Below are 23,953 nucleotides of genomic sequence, written 5' to 3'. Positions count from 1 at the left end.
CTGCTACATTAAAAAAAGCATGCCTTCATTAGGTGATTGTAAGTGTCAGAGTTTTTGTAGGCTGTCAAAAAGCCCACATTTACAGTTCCTTCTAAGTAACAAAAGTAAATCAACGCCTTCTGCAGTTTAATTGCGTTCAACTCAATTAAAAAAATTGCACATCTGCTTATTTTTCACGGTGATAGTTACTCACAGATCAGTGGACAAATGATATATTAATCATTTGTCTTTTCATTTCACGATGACATAGGGGAGGCAGTGCCCAGACATGTAGACGCACACAGACGCATGCAGACATGTAGACCCACACAGACATGTAGACGCACACAGACATGTAGACCCACACAGACATGTAGGCCCACACAGACATGTAGACGCACACAGACATGTAGACCCACACAGACATGTAGACCCACACAGACATGTAGGCCCACACAGACATGTAGACGCACACAGACATGTAGACGCACACAGAGGCACACAGACATGTAGACCCACACAGACATGTAGACGCACACAGACATGTAGACGCACACAGACCCATGCAGACATGTAGACCCACACAGACATGTAGACCCACACAGACATGTAGACGCACACAGACATGTAGACCCACACAGACATGTAGACGCACACAGACATGTAGACCCACACAGACATGTAGGCCCACACAGACATGTAGACGCACACGGACATGTAGACCCACACAGACATGTAGACCCACACAGACATGTAGGCCCACACAGACATGTAGACGCACACAGACATGTAGACGCACACAGAGGCACACAGACATGTAGACCCACACAGACATGTAGACGCACACAGACATGTAGACGCACACAGACCCATGCAGACATGTAGACCCACACAGACATGTAGACCCACACAGACATGTAGACGCACACAGACATGTAGACCCACACAGACATGTAGACGCACACAGACATGTAGACCCACACAGACATGTAGACGCACACAGACGCATGCAGACATGTAGACCCACACAGACATGTAGACGCACACAGACATGTAGACCCACACAGACATGTAGGCCCACACAGACATGTAGACGCACACAGACATGTAGACCCACACAGACATGTAGACCCACACAGACATGTAGGCCCACACAGACATGTAGACGCACACAGACATGTAGACGCACACAGAGGCACACAGACATGTAGACCCACACAGACATGTAGACGCACACAGACATGTAGACGCACACAGACCCATGCAGACATGTAGACCCACACAGACATGTAGACCCACACAGACATGTAGACGCACACAGACATGTAGACCCACACAGACATGTAGACGCACACAGACATGTAGACCCACACAGACATGTAGACCCACACAGACATGTAGACGCACACAGACATGTAGACGCACACAGACGCATGCAGACATGTAGACCCACACAGACATGTAGACCCACACAGACATGTAGGCCCACACAGACATGTAGACGCACACAGACATGTAGACCCACACAGACATGTAGACCCACACAGACATGTAGACGCACACAGAGGCACACAGACATGTAGACCCACACAGACATGTAGACGCACACAGACATGTAGACGCACACAGACCCATGCAGACATGTAGACCCACACAGACATGTAGACCCACACAGACATGTAGACGCACACAGACGCATGCAGACATGTAGACCCACACAGACATGTAGACCCACACAGACATGTAGGCCCACACAGACATGTAGATGCACACAGACATGTAGACCCACACAGACATGTAGACGCACACAGAGGCACACAGACATGTAGACGCACACATTACATGTCATTTAGCTAACGCTTTTATCCAAAGCGACTTACAATAAGTGCATTTCCACATAGAGATACAAACTCAGAAGAACAAGTAACAAGAAAGTACAATTTTCATCAAATAAGCAGTTTCAAAACATGTTATAGAAAAGTGCCATTATAAGTACAATTTAAGTGCTACCATTTAAGGCACACAGACATGTAGGCCCACACAGACATGTAAATGCACACAGACGCATGCAGACATGTAGACCCACACAGAGGGACACAGACATGTAGACGCACACAGAGGCACACAGACATGTAGACGCACACAGAGGGACACGGACATGTAGACGCACACAGAGGGACACGGACATGTAGACGCACACAGAGGGACACGGACATGTAGACGCACACAGAGGGACACGGACATGTAGACGCACACAGAGGGACACGGACATGTAGACGCACACAGAGGGACACGGACATGTAGACGCACACAGAGGGATACTGAGATGTAGACACACACAGAGGGACACTGAGATGTAGACACACACAGAGGGACACTGACATGTAGACGCACACAGAGGGACACTGAGATGTAGACACACACAGAGGGACACTGACATGTAGACGCACACAGAGGGACACAGACATGTAGACGCACACAGAGGGACACGGACATGTAGACGCACACAGAGGGACACGGACATGTAGACGCACACAGAGGGACACGGACATGTAGACGCACACAGAGGGACACAGACATGTAGACGCACACAGAGGGATACTGAGATGTAGACACACACAGAGGGACACTGAGATGTAGACACACACAGAGGGACACTGACATGTAGACGCACACAGAGGGACACTGAGATGTAGACACACACAGAGGGACACTGACATGTAGACGCACACAGAGGGACACTGACATGTAGACGCACACAGAGGGACACTGACATGTAGACGCACACAGAGGGACACTGAGATGTAGACACACACAGAGGGACACTGACATGTAGACGCACACAGAGGGACACAGACATGTAGACGCACACAGAGGGACACTGACATGTAGACGCACACAGAGGGACACTGTATTATTGCCCTTCCCCCAAGCGATAGGAGACAAAATAAAAGCAACTTTCAATTACAAAATAAAAATCTATGGCGGTATGATGGATGCCATCTGCCATTAAACCAAAGAATTTAAAAATCTTCGGGTGTTATACACGTGAACATGAGGGTCAATTTATTTGAAGTGATCGTGTTTAGAAGCCTAAACAAAAGCAATGACCTAGAGAGACAGAGTGGGAGCTCTTACTGCTGCTCTCCTCTTTGTTCGCAGTGGGGGGCAGCAGCTGTTTGCTCAGTGTCAAGCTAGCACCTTGTTAGCACCCAGCTAGCATCGGTAGCCGAGGAGGAGCTAGCTGCTCACCAAACAACCTGCCACACTCCCCGTTTAAACCTTTGCTTTTAGTCCAGAACGTCTTTGTTTTGTTTGCGATTCAAAGCTTGGCTTTTTGTCGTTTGTTTTACTCGAGAAAAATGGTAGTTTTGACAAACGATGAAGAACAGGATTATATGTGAGTGACAATTAACGTTAAGTTACGAGGTTGTTACGTTAGCAGGCTACTTAGCGTTAGCTTGAAATGCAACTTCAGTTTATCATTTCTGGAGTTTAGGGCCTTATTTATCATTTGATCTTGAAAACTCTCATTGCTAGTCGTGATAATTTGCTAATCAGGTTTTAACAGGTCGCCAAGTCGAATCATCCGTCTGCGTTGGCCGTTAAGCAGCCGGTAGATAACGTTAGCTAACCTGGATACATGATGTTGTTTGTGGTAGAAATCTGTAAATAAAGAAATCACCAACAAAGAACCCCCTGCACTTCCTAAAAGACATCTTATTCACATGATGTGGGGCGTTTCCTCGCTAACATTTAACGTTTAATATACTGAAGAGAAAGGTGTAGGATGGATATTAAATATATTAATGGAACAACCTACAGTTCTGGTTCCCTATGGTTTGTTTTTATAAGTCTTAGGTTTTATAAATGAAATAGTATATGATCGCGTGCTGAATAATCCTAACTAACGTTATTACAGGAATCGGTTGCATCTCTTGTTGCTGTAGTGTTGCATACAACCTGCAGGCTAAAAATGGCAACTCATGCAGAAACCCCAACAGAGGAGGTCCTGCACCACACCCACTGACCTACATCCACAGCTCCTGCTCATGCGCAGCTGTTGCTCTGGGGCATTTACATCGCCAGTAGTAATAAAACCAAATAGGATGTTGTGATGGTATAACTGCATGGCATTCAGAAATAATCAAGTGATCTGATGAAGAAGGGACTGAGACACAGGGTCTCATACGGGAAACGCTGCATGCAATTTCTTACTTTGAAATGCTGCATGCTCAGGAAAATGTCCAATTCAAAGAATTCTCTCCAAGAACCAGTCTCCATGGCTGGAAATTAGGTCACAATAAAGTACATTTCTACATCTTGTTTACCGAGAAAAGTACAGTTCCTGTACCGATGCCTGTATTTACATCTTTTGTTGTGAAAACATTTTAGGAAATGTAATCATCAGTGATTACACGAGACAATTTAAATTCATAAGATCTGCAGAGCTGATACTTCCCCGTAAATATTTATTTGACTTACTTAGCTAAATTGGCATCTTATCCTGTGTTTTACCAGCCTGATAGAGGAGCGTAAGTGCTCCTCCCTGCCCAGCTCTCCAGCAAAGCGAGTCTCTCCCACCAAAAGGAAGCAGTTCTTCATCAACCAAGCCATCCGCAACTCTGACCTCATTCCCCGAGCCAAGGGCAAGAAGAGCCTTCGCCGACTGGAGAACAGTAAGCTGTTATAAGATGATATATAAGTTGTCATCCAATGCAGGCCGAACAATGCTGGCCATCAACAATGGAGAAAAAAAATGAATTTCATTGAATCTTTATTGCCACAAACAATGCCAATACAGTACAAGAAAAGTATGTTTCTTTCAATCTCAAGATTCAAAACTTTAAATTTATAAATCTGTCTGATGTAAGTATATTAACACGGCCCATCTCTCTCTTCTGCTCTCTGAAAATCAGCACGCTTTCTAGCTAATCTTCTTGAGAAGGATGAGTGCTCCAAAGATGACCTGGAGGTGTGCAGCAACCCGGCGATCCCATCCATCTTCACTGAAGCCTGTACCAACGGAAACTACGTAGAGGTGAGTGGACTTTAGCTGGGCTTTAACTCTACCCCCCCCCATTAATGCTGCGGCAGTGGGAGTACCACTTCAAATGACATCCACAGCCGATGAATGTGTTTATTACACATATACACTTGATGCATGGGAGTTTTCCACCGTTTTCTGTGTGACTACAGCAGCGTGACGTCTTTCCTGGTTTTACTTTCACACCTTTTAAAAACTGTCAGAGACAAAGAGCTTGTCACACATCGATCTACAGCGCACGCCAGTTTTAATAATCGGCTTCTCATCCATCCGCTTGTGGCTCTCTTTCTTACAGCCGTGGAATGACTTCATGAATTGCTCCGGCGAGGAGCAGGAGAGGCTGCTGTCTCTGCTGGAGCAGGAGGAGGCCAAGAAGAGAAGCCCCAAGTGGCCCCTGGGGGACGAGAGGAATGGTGAGCGTCTCGCTCCGTGCTCGTTGGTAAGCTGCTCGTTGAGTGTAAGAGCTCCCGTTTGTCTGAATGTCACTCGTGTCTTCACAGTAAATCCTGCTTTCACTGCTCAGGACTGCTTCCAAAGAATCGACCGCAGGCTGCGAGTGACTCTTAGACGGAAACAAATCCCCGTGGTGAGTGTCCATCTGTACAGCCTACGTGCTGGGAGTTTGATCATGAAGACTGATCAGTGACCATGTGGTGGTGAGTGTGATAACCGCTGGTTGACCCCAGCATCTTTGGCCCCAATCATTTTCATCCTCCTCCCAGTTGACGTGTACGCCTGTTTACTTCTTTTTAAACAGTGCTGTATTGTTCCAGGTTTTTGTAAATGACAAACAGGTTTATCCTCTTCCTCATGGTTTGGCTCATGCACAAACTATGCTTTTAGGACACATCATTGTGGTTGAGATTGAGCTTTAGCTTCCACACACTTAATTCTTTTTCTTCCTTACAGGGAATCCTGGAAGTACTTGAGGAACACCTTCTGAGCTTCTTTGTCACTCAGCCTCACTCGGTTTACACCACCATCCTCGCCAGCAGGTAGAAACCCTTCTTCCCTATTCAGCGGATCTGTACGTCTTAAAAATAAACCAACTTTTTTTTTAAAGAAAAAAATAATTAGACCCCCAGAAAACATTAATAACTTTTTTAAATCTATACACGTGTTCAAATGTTTTTGACCTTTTAATCTAATTTCTGCCACTTGGGCAGACATTGTAAACAGTGAGAGTTTTTGTCAGCAGCATTGATCTGTTGATAATACCACTTTACCACTGTTCATCATGGTAAAGTTTCAATTTCAGCCAGAACGTTAAATTAATTCTTCAGGTCTCATTATTGTAAGGAATGATGTCCGTAGTACTTATTTATATTCCAAACAAAAAGATGGGAGTCATTGCAGCAGCAGGAAATACAAGAAAATCTGTCGTTAGAGAACGCTGAGTGGAAATTGATGTATCTTTTGTTTGTGAATCAGCTTTGAGAGACTGCTGCTTCACGCTGTGTGCCAATATATGGACCTTGTCTCTACAAGTGAGTGGAAGCGCATACAGACAAATTCATCATAATAGTCACAACTTGACGGGTGGTTTTCTGAACATTTAACTTAGGAATGGTTGCTATCTGAACATTAACAACATTGTGTCAAAGTTTGAATTTTCCTTCTGTTTGCAGTCTATGTTGTAGATCTTTAAAAAAAATATATATATTATTAGTTTTTCTACACAGCCACATATTTCATAAATAATTCTCAGGCAGCAAAGTTGTAATACCTTTAAATATCTGTGGTACGGTCGCTTCTTCTCATTTCGGGGAAAGGTGGGGAAAACAAGTTGTTTCAGGGAATTGAAGCTTTTAGCCATAGCCACAGTAAATAAACACTATCTGGTTGCATAAAAGTGTCGAGGCACTAAGCCAGCTTAGTGTCCTGCAGTCACACGGGAGTAATAAAAGTCTGTTTGTTGGACCCTCAGGCACCGACCACAACCGGACGCGTCAGACCGAAGTGGTGAACAAACAAGAAGACTTTCTGCCTCCTACACTTCAGCTGTCGGCCTACTTGGAGCAGTTGAGCTGAGATCGGGTCCACGCCATGTTTCCCTGTTTCTTCCGCCCAGCTCTGCTGCAGGAAGGAGCTCTGAGAGATGGAGATAATTCTGTGTGTGTCGTCTAGGTAACGTCCACAAAGTTCGTAAAATAGAGCTGGAAGTCACCTTTCTTTCTCTCGTTCGTCCCTGGTTTCTCTAGGAAGTTTTAACCCATAAACACATGCCAGTTATATGAGGTTCTGTATGCAAACCAGCGCACACACAACATTTCCCTCACTGGGAAAGCGTTGTCAGAGCTGTGCATAACATGTTAAATACAGCATCATAGAGCTCTTTGGCTCCGATACGGCACTTAGATTAAAGGGAATCCCCTTGAACACACTAATATTATCGGGAATATATATCAGAACTGGATTTGTGTAATTTACTCTTAACAAATACATGCTGCAAGCAAATAATGTTTCACACAAAAACAAATTGTCGTGAGCATTGTGAAAGCATTATGTTTAAATTAATTCATGAGCTTTAAGTTAAGGCAGAGACTGTAAACAGGTCAGTAAATGTTTTTTTTCCCACACTGTCTTTTCATGGTGCGTATGATATTTCACATATCATTAAGTTCAGACAACATTATATAGGACCTTTTAGTATTTATTTCTATAGATATCATTGTCTGTTCTTGAAAATTGGAATGTAAACATACCCAGCCCTGCCGTTTACATGACAGGGATGTCATGTTTAATATTAGTCAAGTCAAGTTAAAAAGAATATCATCCTAAAAAAACCTTTTGAATTAAAACCAGTTGTCAGCTTTGTGTTGCTAATGATGAACAACTTCTTGCAAAGGTGCTAAAATGGAGGCCCGCATGAGGAAATGCGTCGCTGCCTGAAGGATTAGCCTGTAGGATTTGTGTAAGCGGTGAGGTGTGAAGCATGAATATGAATAATCTCTACATGATACGCATGATACACATCTCATCATCGTTGGTGAAGATGTAATTGTCTGTTGTCAACTTCTGGGATGCATGGAAAGTAATATTTGTATCACCTCGTCTACACTTGAATCAACTGAGAGATGCACATTTACATTTAGACCTGTATGCATCCAAGAAGCACGCGGGTGGTTTTGTTGCTAAAGTACATGATGGTATGGCGGCAGGGAGGCTAAGCAGAGCCAGTGAAGGCATGCAGTGCCAATGAGACCAGTCAAGGAACTACATTGTAGTTACAAACTGCAAATAGCCCCCGACCCTGAGATGTATTTGTGTGCTTCTTACTGCGTGCACTGTGCAAATTCATCATTGAAAGCCTTTTTTGTTTTACATAATGGTAAATGGTTTAAAAGTTTGTTACATGAGTAGAAAAAGCACCATTTTAAAGTGTTTTGAGGAGTGATGTTTCATCTCAATATCCACATTTACAACCTCGGATCTTCTGCCTTAAGAACACGCATTTTCTTTTTTTTCTGTACATATTTTTCTACATTTGTGCTTGACTGAATTTGGCAAACAGACAAAAAGTAATCCTTGACCTGTTGACATTTTGTCAACAACCAAAGTTTTTGTGTGGAAATCCATTTTCTCAGGTTCTCAACTTCTGATTGAATGTCACCTAATTTTCGGTTTACTGTTTTCTTTCTTCAAGATGGTCTTTTTAAACACATGTAGCCATATTTGTGCTTTAAAAAAATAGAACTCAGATGATGGATCTGTGCCAACATTTGGAACAAAAAAACAAATAGTCGGAAAGCTTTATACACCAGACTAGAATATCTTTTATGTATGTGCTACAGTACTTATTTATAATTAACTCTTCATCTATTAAAGGGTTGAAGATATGTTGGCTCTTTTGTGTTTTTTACTTAAAAATGCTAAAAGCTGTCATGGATTTTCAAGAACGGAAGTCACATAAGTAAAAGTGTGATTTTACAAGTTACAAAATCAGCGATAAGACTCGACTGCTGTAACCATGTGTTTACATGTTTTTCTTTCATGTTTCATTCAATGTTCTTAGCTGTTAACTATACATTTTTTAAATGGTCAATTAAGTACCTTACCTTTAGAAAGGGAGTTGAGTGAATAACAATGCATGATCCTCTTACAACTATTTAAAATAAGAAGTCACGTTTTGGAGTGATTGAGAAGTTGACATCCACTAGGTGGCGTACTAGTACAAAGAAATAAGGGCCGTAACCAGTAGGAAGTATTCAGTTACTTTACCTTAGTAAAAGTACAACACTACTGTCAAGTGCCAGTAATATTCATTTTGCGTATCGTATTTGCATGTCAACAACTCAGAATGCAGTGATGTTTCCTTTTCCTGTTCATATCAATACCAAGTCACAGTAAGTAATGCACTACTTATTGTGTTAATATGTATTATTTACATTTTGTTTTGGTCAAACATCACCTTTTTTAGATTTTAGTTTAATGCCCAACAAAACCGTGGTGTTTTTCATCATTTCGGTGTGAAATCACAACAGTTTGATTTCTCGCCGTCTCAAGGCAACGAACACACTTCATCTGATGGATCATTTTTTCACGTTTTGAAATACCTCAAGCTCTCCACTTTAGTAAGTAGCTGCAGCTATCCACTGGGCAACACATCAACTGTAAAGTCTGCTTTGGCAATCCATGTTTTGGCCAGTGACTTTAAAGCTGTCATGTGTTGGCGGGATGAGGAGAGAAAAGATCCAATCCAGCAGCGAGTTTATGTGACTGACTAATTTTCTTTTCAAAATGCTCTGTGAATGGACCTGTATTTGTTGAATGAGTGTCTTCGTTGAATGACATGCCTTCGTTAAACTGGGAAATGGGTCATTAAATTGAACGGTTTATCAATAAATGCATCATTAAAGGCATGTGCATGTATTTGTATATTCTGCTCTTACGCGTGTGTGTGTGTATATACTGTATATCTTTTTATTTCATTTATATTTTATCATATATTTTTTTACTTTGCCATAACAATTTCAGAGTATAAAGTAGCTCTGTTAAACTGTACACATGACAGTAAACGTCTTGAATCTTGAATTGACATGGGCTTTACACACAGTGGATGTTCAACTAGATCTGATTCATCTCATTTCCCATCTAAAGGGGGACTTGTGAAGAGATGCCAGGATGGGACGAGCTAACGTACACATTACGTTCACATTGATGATTAATCCATTATGACACCAGTTACACACCATATTTGATCCTCGTCATTTCACCTCACCTCATATCATTGCGAAATCCGCTTGTTCTCGCGTTGGTTCACATGTATGTAAAGCACATTTTATACGCGTGTGCACAAACAGGTGTGCGCGCAGCCTCCGCAGCGGCGCGTCTCCGCCCCCTTTCGCCACTTCCAGCCCACTGGATCACGCACACCCGTTCACCCCGTTGCATTTGCTGACATCCCCTGCCCGGGGGTGGGGGGTCGGAGGGTTGGCCCCTACTGATTCAGAGGTTAGGAATTTGCATGTGATTATTGTTTGTCAACCAATGACGTGACGGTGCAGAGCGGAGAGCCTCTCCACGCCTCTGTGTCTCTCTCACTCTCTCCGGCTGTCTCTCTCCGGCTGCGTGTCGCGGGCTCCCGAACCTTCACTCAAAAAACTCTGCAAAAACACAATTTCACGCAAAAGGCCGAGTGCGCGGATATCATGCAGTCACGAGAAAACCCTTTACGCGTAGCTGAGAAACACACGAGCCTCCCACGCTCTTCCTCTTTTCGGTGCGTTTTTCTGTGCGTGTGACCGAAGAGGGAGGCTGGCTCCAGAATCGGGGGAGACAGGAATGCTTTTTTTCCTGTTCCAAAGAGTGTAAAAAAAATAAACAACCTCCGACCTGAAGCCGACGTGGTAAGTTTAAAATGTCTCTTGAGTCATTCTTTTTTAACTTGCGTTTTTGTGCAGTTTTATGAATGAATTTCGTCTACGTGGCTTCCCTCTTTCTGCAGCTTCTCGCAGCGTTTACTCGTCACACAGCTGATCGATAGTGTACATTATTTGTAAAGTAGCGGATGGACTCACGCGCCATATGTCACACAACCAACGTAGTTCATTGTACTAGCTCTATTTCTTCTAACGACTCCTCACGGAGAAGCTGTTTATTTCATTGAAGGCGGTTACACAGAGTTTTTAGACTCGTGTGTTATCGATTATCAAAGGTCCTAGTTAACGTTACTGTCAGTGAATTATGTGTTAAACGGGAGGATTTAATCCATTAACGTTAGCGTTATTTCGGCCAAATACGTCACAAATGGGAAATCCTAACTTGTGCCGCTACTTGAGTTAATATAATGTGATTATGGACAGCCTTCACCCGGGGGATAAAACAACCGCTAATGGATTTGCTTTAAAAAAAAGATATCTCTACACATTTTCTATTTAAAACGATTTTAAACGTATTTAAATGCCCCTGGTAGCGGTATGTCCTACGGTCTTGAATCCACCACTGGCGTTGTTATTAAACGTCCTTTCATGTACCGCCCTTAATGTTGATGATAGAAGCCAGTGCATGTGACCTACAATTGGGCCTTTTAAGACAGTTTGGTGTGATAACATGTCATATGGTGGTGGAGGGTTGCAGATTCAGGGCTGAAGGTTGCTTAATGAAAAGAGTTATGAATGGTACTAAGGCTATTTTAATTCCATATGTTTGGTGAAAATATTCTACTTTCTACCCCTAACTGTGGTTACTGGACCACTTGTTTCAGATCTGGAGCAGTTTTTTATGCAAAAAAATCAAACAAATGACTGCGTTATGATTTATTATCGTAGATTAAGTAACCCAGCAGTACACATTTGTTTTATTTGTGTGGGGTGGGATTCAAGTGGATTCACAAAGGACTCTGTAGGTTTTCTTACTGTTTGGGTACGACAAGCCGAACAAGCTCTCAGCCACAGCAAAAACTCAAACAAGGTTTGTGATTGGTTTTATAGTTTCTCACCAAGTAGTGGAGAAGCTGGTTTGTCTTGTATAGTACCCTGTCTGAATGACAACGGATATGTTGTGAAAACATTCAAGTATGGCTTCTGGGGACAGTTTTGATGGTTCTGGTCTGATCTGGATGTGGTTTCAAAGGCTTTTCCACAGCGGTTTAAAAACAACTTGGTCATTTTTATTACAAGAATACAATATTTTGACTGAGATCACTGTAATGAAATGTCCTCGGCGTAATTCAAGTCAAAGCTCTGACAAATTTTCTGTTTACTGTGACGTCACAAATGATTGATTAGACCGATACCTGAAATCTGATCGATAGGAGCAAGATGAAGAAATATTTTACCTTTCAATTTTCATTGAGAAAGGAGGATTTTCACACCAACTCGAATGCTTAGGTTTTGCTGCCCCTTGATTCTTATGTGACTCGGCCCTGGGAAGAGAACCAGTCATCATCGCTCGCGTGATGTCATCGTACAACGGACTTCAAACATGGTGCCTTGACAAAGTTGTGGTTGAAAAACAGATAATTGCGGTTCCTGCTGCGTTACAATGTTATTATTAAGCACTGACATTCCTAAAATAGACATCCATAGTTCAGCCTGTACATAATAAGTAACACTCACCGTCTATGTAAAGAGGCTTGTTGTTGCTCTTGATGTGACAATCTGCCGGATGCATGTGTTGCAGTTCTGTAGTTACTGGAAAGTGGCAGACCTTGACATGGTGACATATCAATATAATATTTATATCGTGGTTCACATATTGTTGGACATTTGGTGATTAAACCATGACATCAGAGCTTTGTTGTTTCAGTTCATGGAAGTTTACAAAACTTGGAAACCTTTTTGGATTGTTCATAGATTCACTGTTTTAATTCTGCCGATATTGTTTTTTTTCCTAGAGAAAAGAGTGTGTCCTCCTTGTCATGGAGAAAAGGCTTCTGAAGCAGTTGAGACATTACTAGAATGAAATGATGTGTTGTGAAAAAACCCCATTGATCAAGCTAAAACGTTTCCTAGTGAGATTTGGCTACTTTTTTTCAGTTGTATAACTGAATATCTTTTTGACGACGGACACAAGAAAACAGAAGTAATCTCCTTTTCTTTTTTTATCAATTCAGCAACATACTCACATCAAGTCAGAGGTCACAATTGATGAAACCCCGATATGATCTTGATGTTAGTGTTGCCTTAGCTGACGCATGTTGATACTGGGCCATCTTTACACGTAAACTAGCCCCCATGGTGTTTTCCCTCATCAAATATTTGATGTGACTATGTTGAAAGCAACTCGTGTTCAGTCAACATACTTTTCATCCAACACCCCTTTGACATCTAAGAGTTCAGCTAGTTTGTGATGTTTGATCGACGCGCACATAAAGATGCCAACAGGCACCTTGTTTTTCAATGTTTACAATCAAAAAACTACACACACACACACACCTGACTATCGCCCGGGGTTGTTTAAGCAAAAAGTGTAACATGCATAGAGCCTCCGTGCATCACGGCGTGAGTTGGCCTCAGTGGATGTAAATGAATGTGCGAAGACTAGAGCGACTGGTCAGACCCCTGTTTTTCGTCTCCTTATCAAACTCTGATCCTTCACAGGAATGGTTAAGCTGTTTTTATGTGTTATCTCATTAGAACGTGGGCGTTGCCTAAAAGGGTGTGTTGTGTCACTTGAATGTTTCAGTGGCAGCCCACCTGTAAACATCAGCCCTACATTGGGCAGGTCAAAGGGAGTGCCGTCTGCCCACAGCACGCTCCCCCGCCGTTTAAAGCTGAGTGGGAAGCGCCGTGGCTTGGCTGCCTCTCAGCTGTTCCTGTGCCAAAAGCTACACCTCTGAAGGGCTCGCTCGGCACGTGGGGTTTCACTCCGTTATCCCGCCACAACGGAAATGCAGGAAAGTCGACTTGCGCCGCAGCCACGAGGGGAATCCCAGCAGGGCTGATGGTGACGCAGGAATGTGGACGGGGTTTGAGCTTTTTGGGAAGCCCTGCAGTTGCTGAACTGAGTAACTAGCACAGCTGAAGGCTTTGTGTCTGTCCTGGTCTGCTGGGGAACCAGCGAAGAACAGCAACATGCCGGCATGCCCATCAAACCTGAAACATGTGTTTTTGTTGGAAGCCCACCCAAGCAGTCAAAAGCTAATTTAATCAGTTCATGTCAAATGATACGCATCCTTTGTGACTTTTTATGAGGCAAAGTGAAGGCATTTGGAATGGTAATCCACATTGAACACAGGCGTGACAGTTGCTGTTCTGGATGTCTTTATCTCGCTCTCTTTTCCACTCATGCATCGCCCCTCTGCAGACAAAAGATCTGATTGTCTCAGATCACAATGCAGTGACGTGACTGCACAGTCGCCATGTAATCAATACAGTAATCCATTTTGGGAGCAGGCATTAGAGGACCTATCATCGCACGGTGAGATTACAGTGAAAATAGCAGTCCATTGAGCAGCGTATATTTTACGCTATATTTTAAAATGAGTCGTTAAGGTGAATTGTAGATAACATTAAAATAGCAGCAATAAAAGAAGCAATACGATTTTAATATAGTAATAATAAGGAAACATGGGGGATTTGACTGGTCTGTTTCTACAGCTTTGTTTTAAAATGAGTCGTTAAGGTGAATTGTAGATAACATTAAAATAGCAGCAATAAAAGAAGCAATACGATTTTAATATTATTACATTATATGTAAAAGTAATATTACAAGAAATTGAAGATTGCTGTACAAAAGCCACTCACTCAACTCTTGTTATCAAGCAGGATTTTCCTTTCTTTTTAAGTCTGGGGTTAGGTTTGGGTTAGAAAGTATAATCCGACAACTAATGTCCTTGTTGTCTGTTAGCGACTATCTTTGCCTCCTTTTGAGAGTGACCTATGTTTGCTTTCACAATACTAAAGTCTCTATAACACATTAAAGTCCACCAGTGCCCGTAAATGGCATCAATAGTTTCAGCTGCATTAGCAGGGACTTTCTTCTCATTTAACAATACGTCTGATGACATTTTCCTCTGTTAGAGGAAGTCCTTCCATAAAGTAGAGGTTAAAATGTGTTGTACATTTCCCCCTATGGCCCGCCCTGTCGTAGAAGTAGCACAACGCTGATGTAATAATATTGTGTAATAATTACATATATTTTGCCAATATTTCTCTTCTATACTGGGGCAGACAAATGAACCCTTAAGACAGTTACTGCTGCTTGCTAGCTATGTAAAGTGAAAATCTCTAGACAAATGCACGCATGAAACTCTAATTTCTAAGTTCTTTTATTTCCTTCAATTCCACGTGGAAACAAATGGAATCCAAACCTTTTATATTCATCATACATGCTGCAAACCAACTGCTATAAATAACTTTGAAGTGAAGTGCAAGTCCTGTTGCTTGATCGATAGCCACACATTTCTCTGCTGAGGAGTGGATTACTGGATTCTTTTTTGCTAAATGCTCACTTAATTCATGGCATAGCTGGCTAATCAGATCTGGCTCACTGTGTTGCCTCTGGTCGCTCAAAGAGGTCGGTGGAAAGTGCGTGACGAGCCTGTTCGACACTTCCTCAATGATTGTGTTGTTGGTGCAGTGAGGCTCAATGGAGCCTGTGTTATTGGTTTGCAAGGTAATACTGCAAGGAATGTGAGAGCGGGACGCATAATCAAAGCCAGCACCGCAGACCAACTTCTTGTTTTTATGCTTTTTTTCCCCCTCTACCTTTTCATAAAGAATGGATCATGAATTGTCACGCTTTTTACTGGCATATGTAATGCTAATCGCTGTTTACATGGCAACAACACTTTGATTTAAGTGCAATGGGATTTAAAATGATTAGCAAAACGGGATGAGATGTTATTAAGATGTTTCATATAAAATATTGTTGCATTTGAATGAAATGTAGTAATCCTTTTTAGATATATTAGCAAGACCTGTGGTCTTCAGAGTTGAATGACATTTGCAAAATATATATATTCTTCTGCTGTCCCAGTGGTTAGAAGTCAAAGTAAAGTATCCTATTTTTCCAGGAGTGTACGTTTTGAATATCGACACAAAGCAGTATTTACAAGTTAGCATAACTTTGCAGTATAGTACAGACAGACAAAGGGAGCATGACTAGTGTCTAACCGCAGACTACAGACCTACACACATTTAATGAACGTTCAAAGCTTGTTATGCGAGATGTAATCTTTAGACTGCCAGTCGGGTTGGAGATTCTTTCCAAACGGGTGTGGCATGAGCATAAAAACTCATTTGTCATAAAAAACCACAGTGTAGAAGAAATTGCAACAACTCAAACTGATTTACGCATGATCTTTAAAGAGCAAAGTGCAGAAAACGCCGGTAAAAGAGTGCTTATAGCACCCGAGGTCAAGACAAAACAACATGTGGGTTAACACATAAGGATTTAGTTCTTTGTTTACAGTCGAGCAGGACCGAGAAATGTGTGTCTTCACTGATAAATAAAGAAGAAAACTACTGACAGAGGAAAAAACTCTGCAACTGAGTTGCTCTACTCCAGTACTTTTATACAAGTTTGTAGGACACATGATGGAAGCACCAAGTGCGAATTATAGGGACACAAAGCTATATTTCTGCCCATTCACTGTGTCATTACCAGGTTTCGTACCTTTTTCTCGAATACATTGAACCGACTGTCTATAAAAGTAGCTAGATATACATATAAATGCGTGTGCATGTGTGGAGATGTGGGTATCTTTATCTGGTTGGAATTAGACCCTTAGCTCTTGTTCTTATCACTGCGTTCTGTTTGCTCAGACCTTGCAATGTTCTACCTCTCATATGTGGGTTCAGAAGTAGTATTACCCCATTAGCTCTCACTGTTTACACTTTAACATTCATTCAACCAACTGTAGAAGTTTCTTTTCCCGTTGGCTCCACCCTGCCCCCACATAAGAGTCCCCTTCCTCCTATAGCTGTTTTCCCTTAAGCCAATGAGCCCCATTGTTCTAAGTCAGCTGTCTGCTATGTGAACATTTTTATCATTTAATATCCTGAGGTTGAATAAGCTGGACTGGTCCCCCTTCCCTCCCCATGAAGTCAAAGGGCCACCGTGGTGTCCAGAGGAGAAGTCCTGAATGCTGGTTGGGGTTCAGGATGTTGCTCGAGTCTGATTCTCACAGTTCAGCTGCCCCCACAAAGTCTTGCTTTCAATCCACATGTCAGCCTTCACAGCATGATTTACATTTTGTCCTTTGTTCTTTGGTAAATACAAGATTCAGAATAGCTATATTGATTTTATTTAGCCTTCAGAATGGTCCGGCAATAAAATTGTAGATTAAATACGCTTTTTACTTTATAACTCTCAAAAGTAACAGAATTAAAGCTTTCTGCGTCTATGCCACAGTAGGAACTTGCTCATAGTTCATTTTCAACAGTTTTTGAACCAAGCTGGATTTCCATTAATACCCAAAAGGGTCCTAAAGATTATTTGGACAATCTCAACAATATGTCATGATATGTTATTTTGTGTCAGTACACAACTCTATCCACGTCACATGTAAAAGGTTTTATAAGTATCAAACCTCCCCTCATGGTTTAGGGAAGTGGGTCAGGGGTAATGGGACATATGTAATGGTGCAATGAAATTCGTACCACCTTGCATGTAGGAAGTGGTGATGTCTGTGAAGAGCAGAGGCATGTAACAAGGCGACCACTTCTGCTTCCCGCTGCACAGGAAGAGTCGAATGAAAAGCTTTGTTGTAATCACTTCTTTCTTTGAAATTGCACGTATGACACACTGAGAGAGGGAGGGAGGCAGATGCTATCAGAGACAGTCTTGTTGTGGGCTGAAAAAAGTGGAGTAAAACTTGTGCAGTTAAAAATCTGGCCACTACGATGTGCATTCATGACAATGTAACGATCTATTGTGCACATACAAGCAGTTTCATGTATGAGCTGTTCTGAAGTGAGTTTCTTATGCACCATAATCCACTAAAAGAATAGATGAAAAGACCTGGGTTTCCCTCTGTCATGAGTTAAGGACAGAAGTACACACAGCAGGGACAAGTTGTCCCCGTCAAACCAGATCCAGTTAGGTAAGACGGTTTAATCCTGTTTACACTGCTGCTATTCTCCATCTGACAACTGTAGCGTCTCAGTTGTTCCTCCATTGCCCTTAAGGAATGTAATGAATCAATATTGAATATCTGTCGGCTGCATCTGCTCCGTCAGTTGTCACTTCCTTCACCCGAGTTTCACAGCTCTTGCGTCCTTGCGCAATATTTCTCGAACATAAAGCTAGTAGAGGGTGATTGAAATAATTCTTCCTGTTCATGCCAGGGGTTTGTCATTGACTGCTGAGGGAAGATCTTGTCGACGTGGTTCAGTTTCCAAAATGCAAAGACTAGTTTATGCTTCTGCGTTTTCAGAGAAACGCAAGGACACACAGACGTAAGAGCCACTTGCGTGTCTTTTCGCCCCCTCTTGCGTGCCTTTTGACCCCCTCTGCATGCTTGCGTTTGTCGACCCAAGCTTTGCGAGCCTCACGCAGCCCGCAAGGCCGTGATTGGTCTGCTAACTACATACTTTCAGGTAGCTCATATTTCCGGTTTCATAGCATAACGCCGCCATTATTAAAAAAGTCTAAATAAACGACTTTTACACACGAATGCGTCACTCTCTAGGTCGTCTTCAACAAAAAACGTTTTTCCACCTAGTGTTCTGGCGGTGAAATGCTTTGCAACACGCGCAAGCCTTTTTGAACCATGAATTGAAACGAGTCAGTCGACACGAAGCAGAAGCACGTCCCAGCCTCGAGTACCCGTTGAGCCAGCTGTTGTCAGCTGTATTCACATTGCTGCTGGATGGCCATTGTTGTCTTGGTTTCCTTTAAACTTGCTATTGTGTTCAGCCAGTCTGCATTCATGACGGATCTTTCCTGACCACATGTACACCAATTGTGGCCACGGTTACGCAATTTAAGAGGCTTGTTTTTCATAATTCAACCTAATGTATTGTTGGCATGGAGACAAAGACTGAATGAGCGGGCCTCATGTAACTGCGGTCTTCCATGGGGTATTGCGATTGAACGTATCTGATCATTCTTTATGCATTAGGAGAGTGCATGAGTCAAACCTGTGGATCTCCTATTGCTGCACCTGCCAACTGAGAAACAAAAGGTTTTGGCTAAAACATCTCTCCTAATAAAAATAACGATAACCAGGAGGTTTGTGGGGGTTTGTCCCTTTGCCTTATCATGTATGCAGCACTATATGTAAATATAAAGTATGGACAACGCTCATTTTTCCTGTGAATGTAGTCAGCACCTAATTACGTAAATCAGCCTTTAGAAATATGCATGCATCCTTCTCTTGAGTCCAGAACATGCCTACATGCCATGGTAATTACTAAGCCCCCCGACTCATGAAATGCTGGTATGATTTCCTGTGTTCTATCAGTGAGCATGCAGGAGAAAAACAAGCCACTTTCCCGGGCCCCTCCCAGGAAACATATGGCTCCATAGTTATGTCCTCATTGCAGTGAGATGCTTCAGTGTAATGTGGGCAGGGACTGCTATGGTGGCCACATTTGTGTGGGTTAGCATGTATGTAGTAGTACCTGGTGTCCCACTTCATCTTGCCTTCAAGGGAGCTGCTGACTTGAAAATGGTTTGTGAAAAGCTGTTCCACTTGATGGGCTTCCGTGGCTTAAATGCGGTTGAAACACAAAATGCCTTCTCAAGTGAATAAGGGAAGTTTGCTAAAAAATAAAGACATATCTGCGACATCTGTAGTTAGAAAACACTTTTCTGTGGAGTTTTCTGGCGATATATTTTCACTACCTGAATGTTGGTTTGTCCGACCTAAAAAAACAAAATCAATACAGGTTGCTTGTATTGGTTATTCAACTCTAACTGTATCTCATTCGTTGTGTTCATCCAGAGCGCACTCCGAGTAAAAGTGCGACTCAAAACGCAAAGTATTTGAAAGTGCAAGACCGGGGCAGGTGCTCGCGGATTCGTACCAATGGATGAGATGAGTGGTGGTGTACAGTCACTGCTGCCTCCTGTCACAACTGGCAGTTCTGCGTGTCCAGCACCTGCGCTTGAGATGAATTTCCCCACCAGTTGTTGACTTGGCGCTGAGCCGATAAAATCTGCCTGACCGCTTCGAGCTGCTCTGTGACCACGGTGGTGTTGCACACGTTGATGAGAGCAAACCAACATTAGCGCTACCAGAATGTTGAAGCTCATTGCTTATAACCACCACACCCCCCCCCCCCCCCCTCCCCCCACACTGCTTTGCATACGCGAGCACTTTTGGGAACAGGTATGTCGGAGAAGCTCTCTGCACACGGATGTTACAGAAACACAATAGTCATAACCATGAAGAGTCACACCCTTTGAATATTACTTGTGCTGTAACGAACTGGAGACAATATGAAAAAATGTTGATGAGACTGCGTTGGCTGGGCGGCTGAAATTCATTTGGGCTTTGAGCCGATCAGGTGACGAAAGCGCCGGTTCCGTGATTTTCATTTCCTCTTGTTGTTGAGGCTAAAACCGTGCGTGAGTGTGTGTATGTTCGTAATCAAACCCTGTACATGGTTGGACAACTCTATCGTGTTTACACTTCACATGGATTCTAGATCATTTCTCCGTCACATTTTTTAAAGTCGTGATCCAAGCAGATGGCTTTGTAGCCATCGCGGTACTTTACTGCTTTTCTGCTGCTCGCAAAGTTTTACAAAACGTCAGGGTACTAATAGTCATATATTTCTAAAGGTAATTGTTCAAGTTAATCGTGCCGCATCATCCCTTAATATTATATATCCTTTTATTTAATGTGTGCTTTAAAGAGGAAAACAAAGCCAATGAAATAGCAAAGAATCGCATCAAATACAAAATAAGTAGTAGTTTTGGATTTATCAGAACTGTCATGCTGCAGAGAGACAAGAGATTGGCTATTAAATGGAAGGTTTAAGCATTTTAAATGATGAAACAAAAAGCTGTTGCTCCTTAAGTGGAGGTACTGATGCCAACAGACAGTGAGGAAGTAGCAGTCTGACACCCTGTTGTTCTTTCTCTCCCCCAGGTCTTTGTAATCTGTCAGCATACACTTGTCCTCCTACCTTCACTTCCGTTTCTTGTGCCTCACCGACGTCTGCGGGACTCGGCTCTGCTCTGTCCGCTTCGGTTTCTCCCTAAACTTCAGGGAAAAACCACTGGTACAAGAGAGAGTCCTCTGTCTCCAGAACGGCAGCTGACCTTTTGTGAGAGCTCAGATCCCCCCCTCAACCAACCCCTCCTCCTTCCACTTTCAAACCATAACCTTCAAAGCTCCAGCCTGCCGGTAGCCGCTTCACCACCGACACGTTCAGCAATTGCCCTTCCCGTGCAGAAGGACTGACAAACGTCTCCGGACTGGCCCCCGGACTGGTACTCCTTCAGTGGGGGAGGAAGGCAGCGGAGCTTTTCGCCGTTTCCCCCCGGAGATGAAGCTGCAGGCTGTCATGGAGAACCTGCACAGGCAGCAGAGGGCCAAGCTGCTGATGGAGCAGCAGCTACAGCAGCAGGTCGCCGCCGCCCAACACGCTCAGGTCCGCACGATAGCCGGAGGCGGGGATGAGCCGATGGGCAGCCCCGCCCCCGAGGCGGAGCAGGCCCAGATGGCGGCACTGGCAGCCATGCGTGCTGCGGCGGCCGGGCTGCAGAGGGTGTCGGACAGCCCCATGTCGGAGCGCAGCAGCGGCGGCGAGGATGAAGGGGATGATGAAGACGACGGCGACGACGACGAGGAGCAATACAAGGACATGATGGGGTCCGACGAGGAGGAGCAAATGTGAGTAGGGAATTCTTTGCTCAATGTGCCCTGAAGTGTGTAAGCCCGAGCCTTTGAACCATGTTCTGTTTTTGCTACGAGCAGCAAACAGAAATGGGACGAGGAGGACTTTGAAGGCGAGATGGAAGAGGATTTTGATGACGACCTGGCGGAGGGGGGTCTGCCAACGGGGCACGACGCAGTGGCTCCCGGAAAGGGCATCCTCCTGCTGCCCCATCGACAACTCCACCCACACTCCCAGCTGCTGAAAGCTCGTCCAAGTGTCGACCAGGAGCCCCGCTTAGCGATCGCGCCCCCCCACGCGGCCCGCGGCCACCTGGGCGTGCAGGACCACGGAGACTGGACCTTCGAAGAGCAGTTCAGACAAGTAGGATGTCTTTTGTATTTCTTTATTGACCTCCTTCTCTTCGGCCTGGTGTGTTTTTCTTATTTAAATTGACTGCTACATGTAAATGACCTTTTCATGCCAAACTCTGCTGCTCTCACTCCTGCAGTGTTGTTTTCCCTTTGAAGAACTGCTAGATCCCTGAATCATAAAGTCAGCTTCTGTAGAAGACAAAGCATCCATGTGAATTCTAAAACGTTGGTTGTTGACCAATGAGTCACATCTGGCCTTCACCTCAGTCACCTTCCAACGTTGACGAAATCAGCCAATGTGTGAAATTAACACAAGACCAATGTTGATGAACCCTACAGTTCGGCTTTTAAGTCCTGACACAATAGATCGGTAGAATCGTTCTGGTCTAAAACAGTTTTCTTTTTCTGGCAAAGCAACTTGCGCTTAGACACATTTACTAACCAACGTGGCCTGAGAGCGTAATGAATGCTAGCTGATTTAGAGAAGCTGAGGGCAGCGGGAGACAAGGGGAGGGGGGGAGGTTGCCTTTTAACAGATCCACCGTGCTGGCGTTTACTGTAAACATACTAGGGGGCTGGATGTTATGAGGGAGGCCCCGGGGGGGGGATAGGATGGGCTGTTTACTTGATGAGTTTTAAGTCTGTCAACAAGTTGATGTGGAGTGCTGCTGCTGATTAAAAATAGACTTAGAGACAAGGGGACAAAGGAACCAAGGAAGATAAACTCTGTTCACTGTTCACCAGCAATAATAAAAAAACTTGTCACACGATACTTCAACACTTTCTGCCATATTTGGCCTCTCATAGTTCCTAGTCATCTTATCTAAAACGTTTGACTGCCACCCACAATTAGTACAGCATGAAATGAAATGATTAGAGATAGTAAAATGTGTTTGAGATAGTAATAATTGGTATATGTTATTGTAAATAATGCACTAGTAACTCCCTTTCATCCCTACTTGAATGGGATTAATGTGTGGGATACAACAGAGTCACTGTTTTATGCTAAACCAGTTGACATAATAGAAACTATTCAAATTAAAATACTCCTGACAGGCTGTAGCTATAGATTTCCACCCTGTGCCTCATTTTTAAACCTAACCATCTATTCTGTAATTTAATTGTAATTACATGGCGTATGGATTCTAACTCCACTAAAACCTTCATTCTGCTTCTCTAAATCGTCCCACTGCCCTTCTGTAAAGCCATGTGGGAATAACTTGAATTGACACTCTCAACAGTTGGTGGTTTTCATATGTCAGGTAGGACCATTTTTATCATGACATGTCAGTCAGTCACCAAAAGTTTTATCATCGAGTCACCCAGAATTTTGGCCGCTGAGATAGTGTCGCTGAATCCAAAGTGGATTGAAAACAATGTCACGCCCAAACAATGTCAAACAACTCCTCCTCCTCCTGACGTGGGACGGAGCAGAGGGGAAGAGCAAGCTGCTCGTTGTCTTTTCAAAGCTGCATTCTGACCAACGGGAAACTAAGCATAACCGAGGACATCTATTCACGGGGAGTCTCTGCTCTCACCCTCAGCACTGCTTCTACTTTACAATGCGGTGAATACAGGGTTTTATTTGTGCACGTTATTCACACACAACTCATCTGGCCCTCGCATGACTACAGTGGTTACTAATAATAGCAGCTTTAGATATTATACTATCTTACCCATTATGAGGAAGGTTGTGTTCCCCCTGAAGATTCAAAGCCCATGCAAATTAGACTCTGTGATCTTATCTTTACTTTATACGTTGTGCTATTTCTCATCTGCTTCTTCTTTTTTTACTTGAAGTTGCCATTTGTTGGTTTCTTTTCATGTGAAAGAAG

General features: G+C 43.3%; 2 protein-coding genes across 4 annotated transcripts in view; both read left to right on the top strand.

The window, feature by feature from the left end:
• Positions 1-3,138: 3,138 nt before the first annotated feature.
• Positions 3,139-8,865, top strand: r3hdm4 (R3H domain containing 4). Of its 2 annotated transcripts, none has more exons than XM_037470373.2 (8): positions 3,139-3,379; positions 4,501-4,658; positions 4,899-5,020; positions 5,322-5,465; positions 5,550-5,612; positions 5,936-6,021; positions 6,458-6,513; positions 6,954-8,865. In XM_037470373.2, exons 1-8 carry the CDS (start codon positions 3,342-3,344, stop codon positions 7,055-7,057), a joined length of 771 nt encoding a protein of 256 aa, XP_037326270.1. In that variant the 5' UTR covers positions 3,139-3,341; the 3' UTR covers positions 7,058-8,865. The 2 variants fall into 2 exon arrangements, with proteins under 2 accessions (XP_037326270.1, XP_037326271.1); XM_037470374.2 differs by having other exon boundaries at positions 3,140-3,379; positions 5,322-5,439; positions 5,527-5,612.
• A 1,528-nt stretch (positions 8,866-10,393) lies between these two features.
• arid3a (AT-rich interactive domain 3A) overlaps positions 10,394-23,953 on the top strand; it is a 40,257-nt gene continuing 26,697 nt past the window's right edge. The window contains exons 1-3 of one of the 2 annotated variants that reach the window (XM_037469075.2): positions 10,394-10,480; positions 21,015-21,761; positions 21,846-22,128. In XM_037469075.2, the coding sequence (XP_037324972.2) occupies positions 21,415-21,761; positions 21,846-22,128 (630 nt within the window). In that variant the 5' untranslated portion in view covers positions 10,394-10,480; positions 21,015-21,414. The other variant, XM_037469074.2, reaches the window with a different exon arrangement.

This window comes from Pungitius pungitius, chromosome 7, assembly GCF_949316345.1.
Source record: "Pungitius pungitius chromosome 7, fPunPun2.1, whole genome shotgun sequence".
Classification (NCBI taxonomy): domain Eukaryota; kingdom Metazoa; phylum Chordata; class Actinopteri; order Perciformes; family Gasterosteidae; genus Pungitius; species Pungitius pungitius.
Note: the sequence above shows the minus strand (reverse complement) of the source record. Positions and strands in the feature narration are given on the sequence as shown.

What these genes read in the sequence shown, in the direction of transcription:
- r3hdm4 (XM_037470373.2), top strand. Translation starts at nt 3,342, where the DNA reads ATGGTAGTTTTGACAAACGATGAAGAACAGGATTATAT. An exon ending in CCAACGGAAACTACGTAGAG is followed by an intron (nt 5,021 to 5,321) that starts GTGAGTGGACTT and finishes TCTTTCTTACAG; the next exon opens with CCGTGGAATGACTTCATGAA. An exon ending in ACCACCATCCTCGCCAGCAG is followed by an intron (nt 6,022 to 6,457) that starts GTAGAAACCCTT and finishes TTTGTGAATCAG; the next exon opens with CTTTGAGAGACTGCTGCTTC.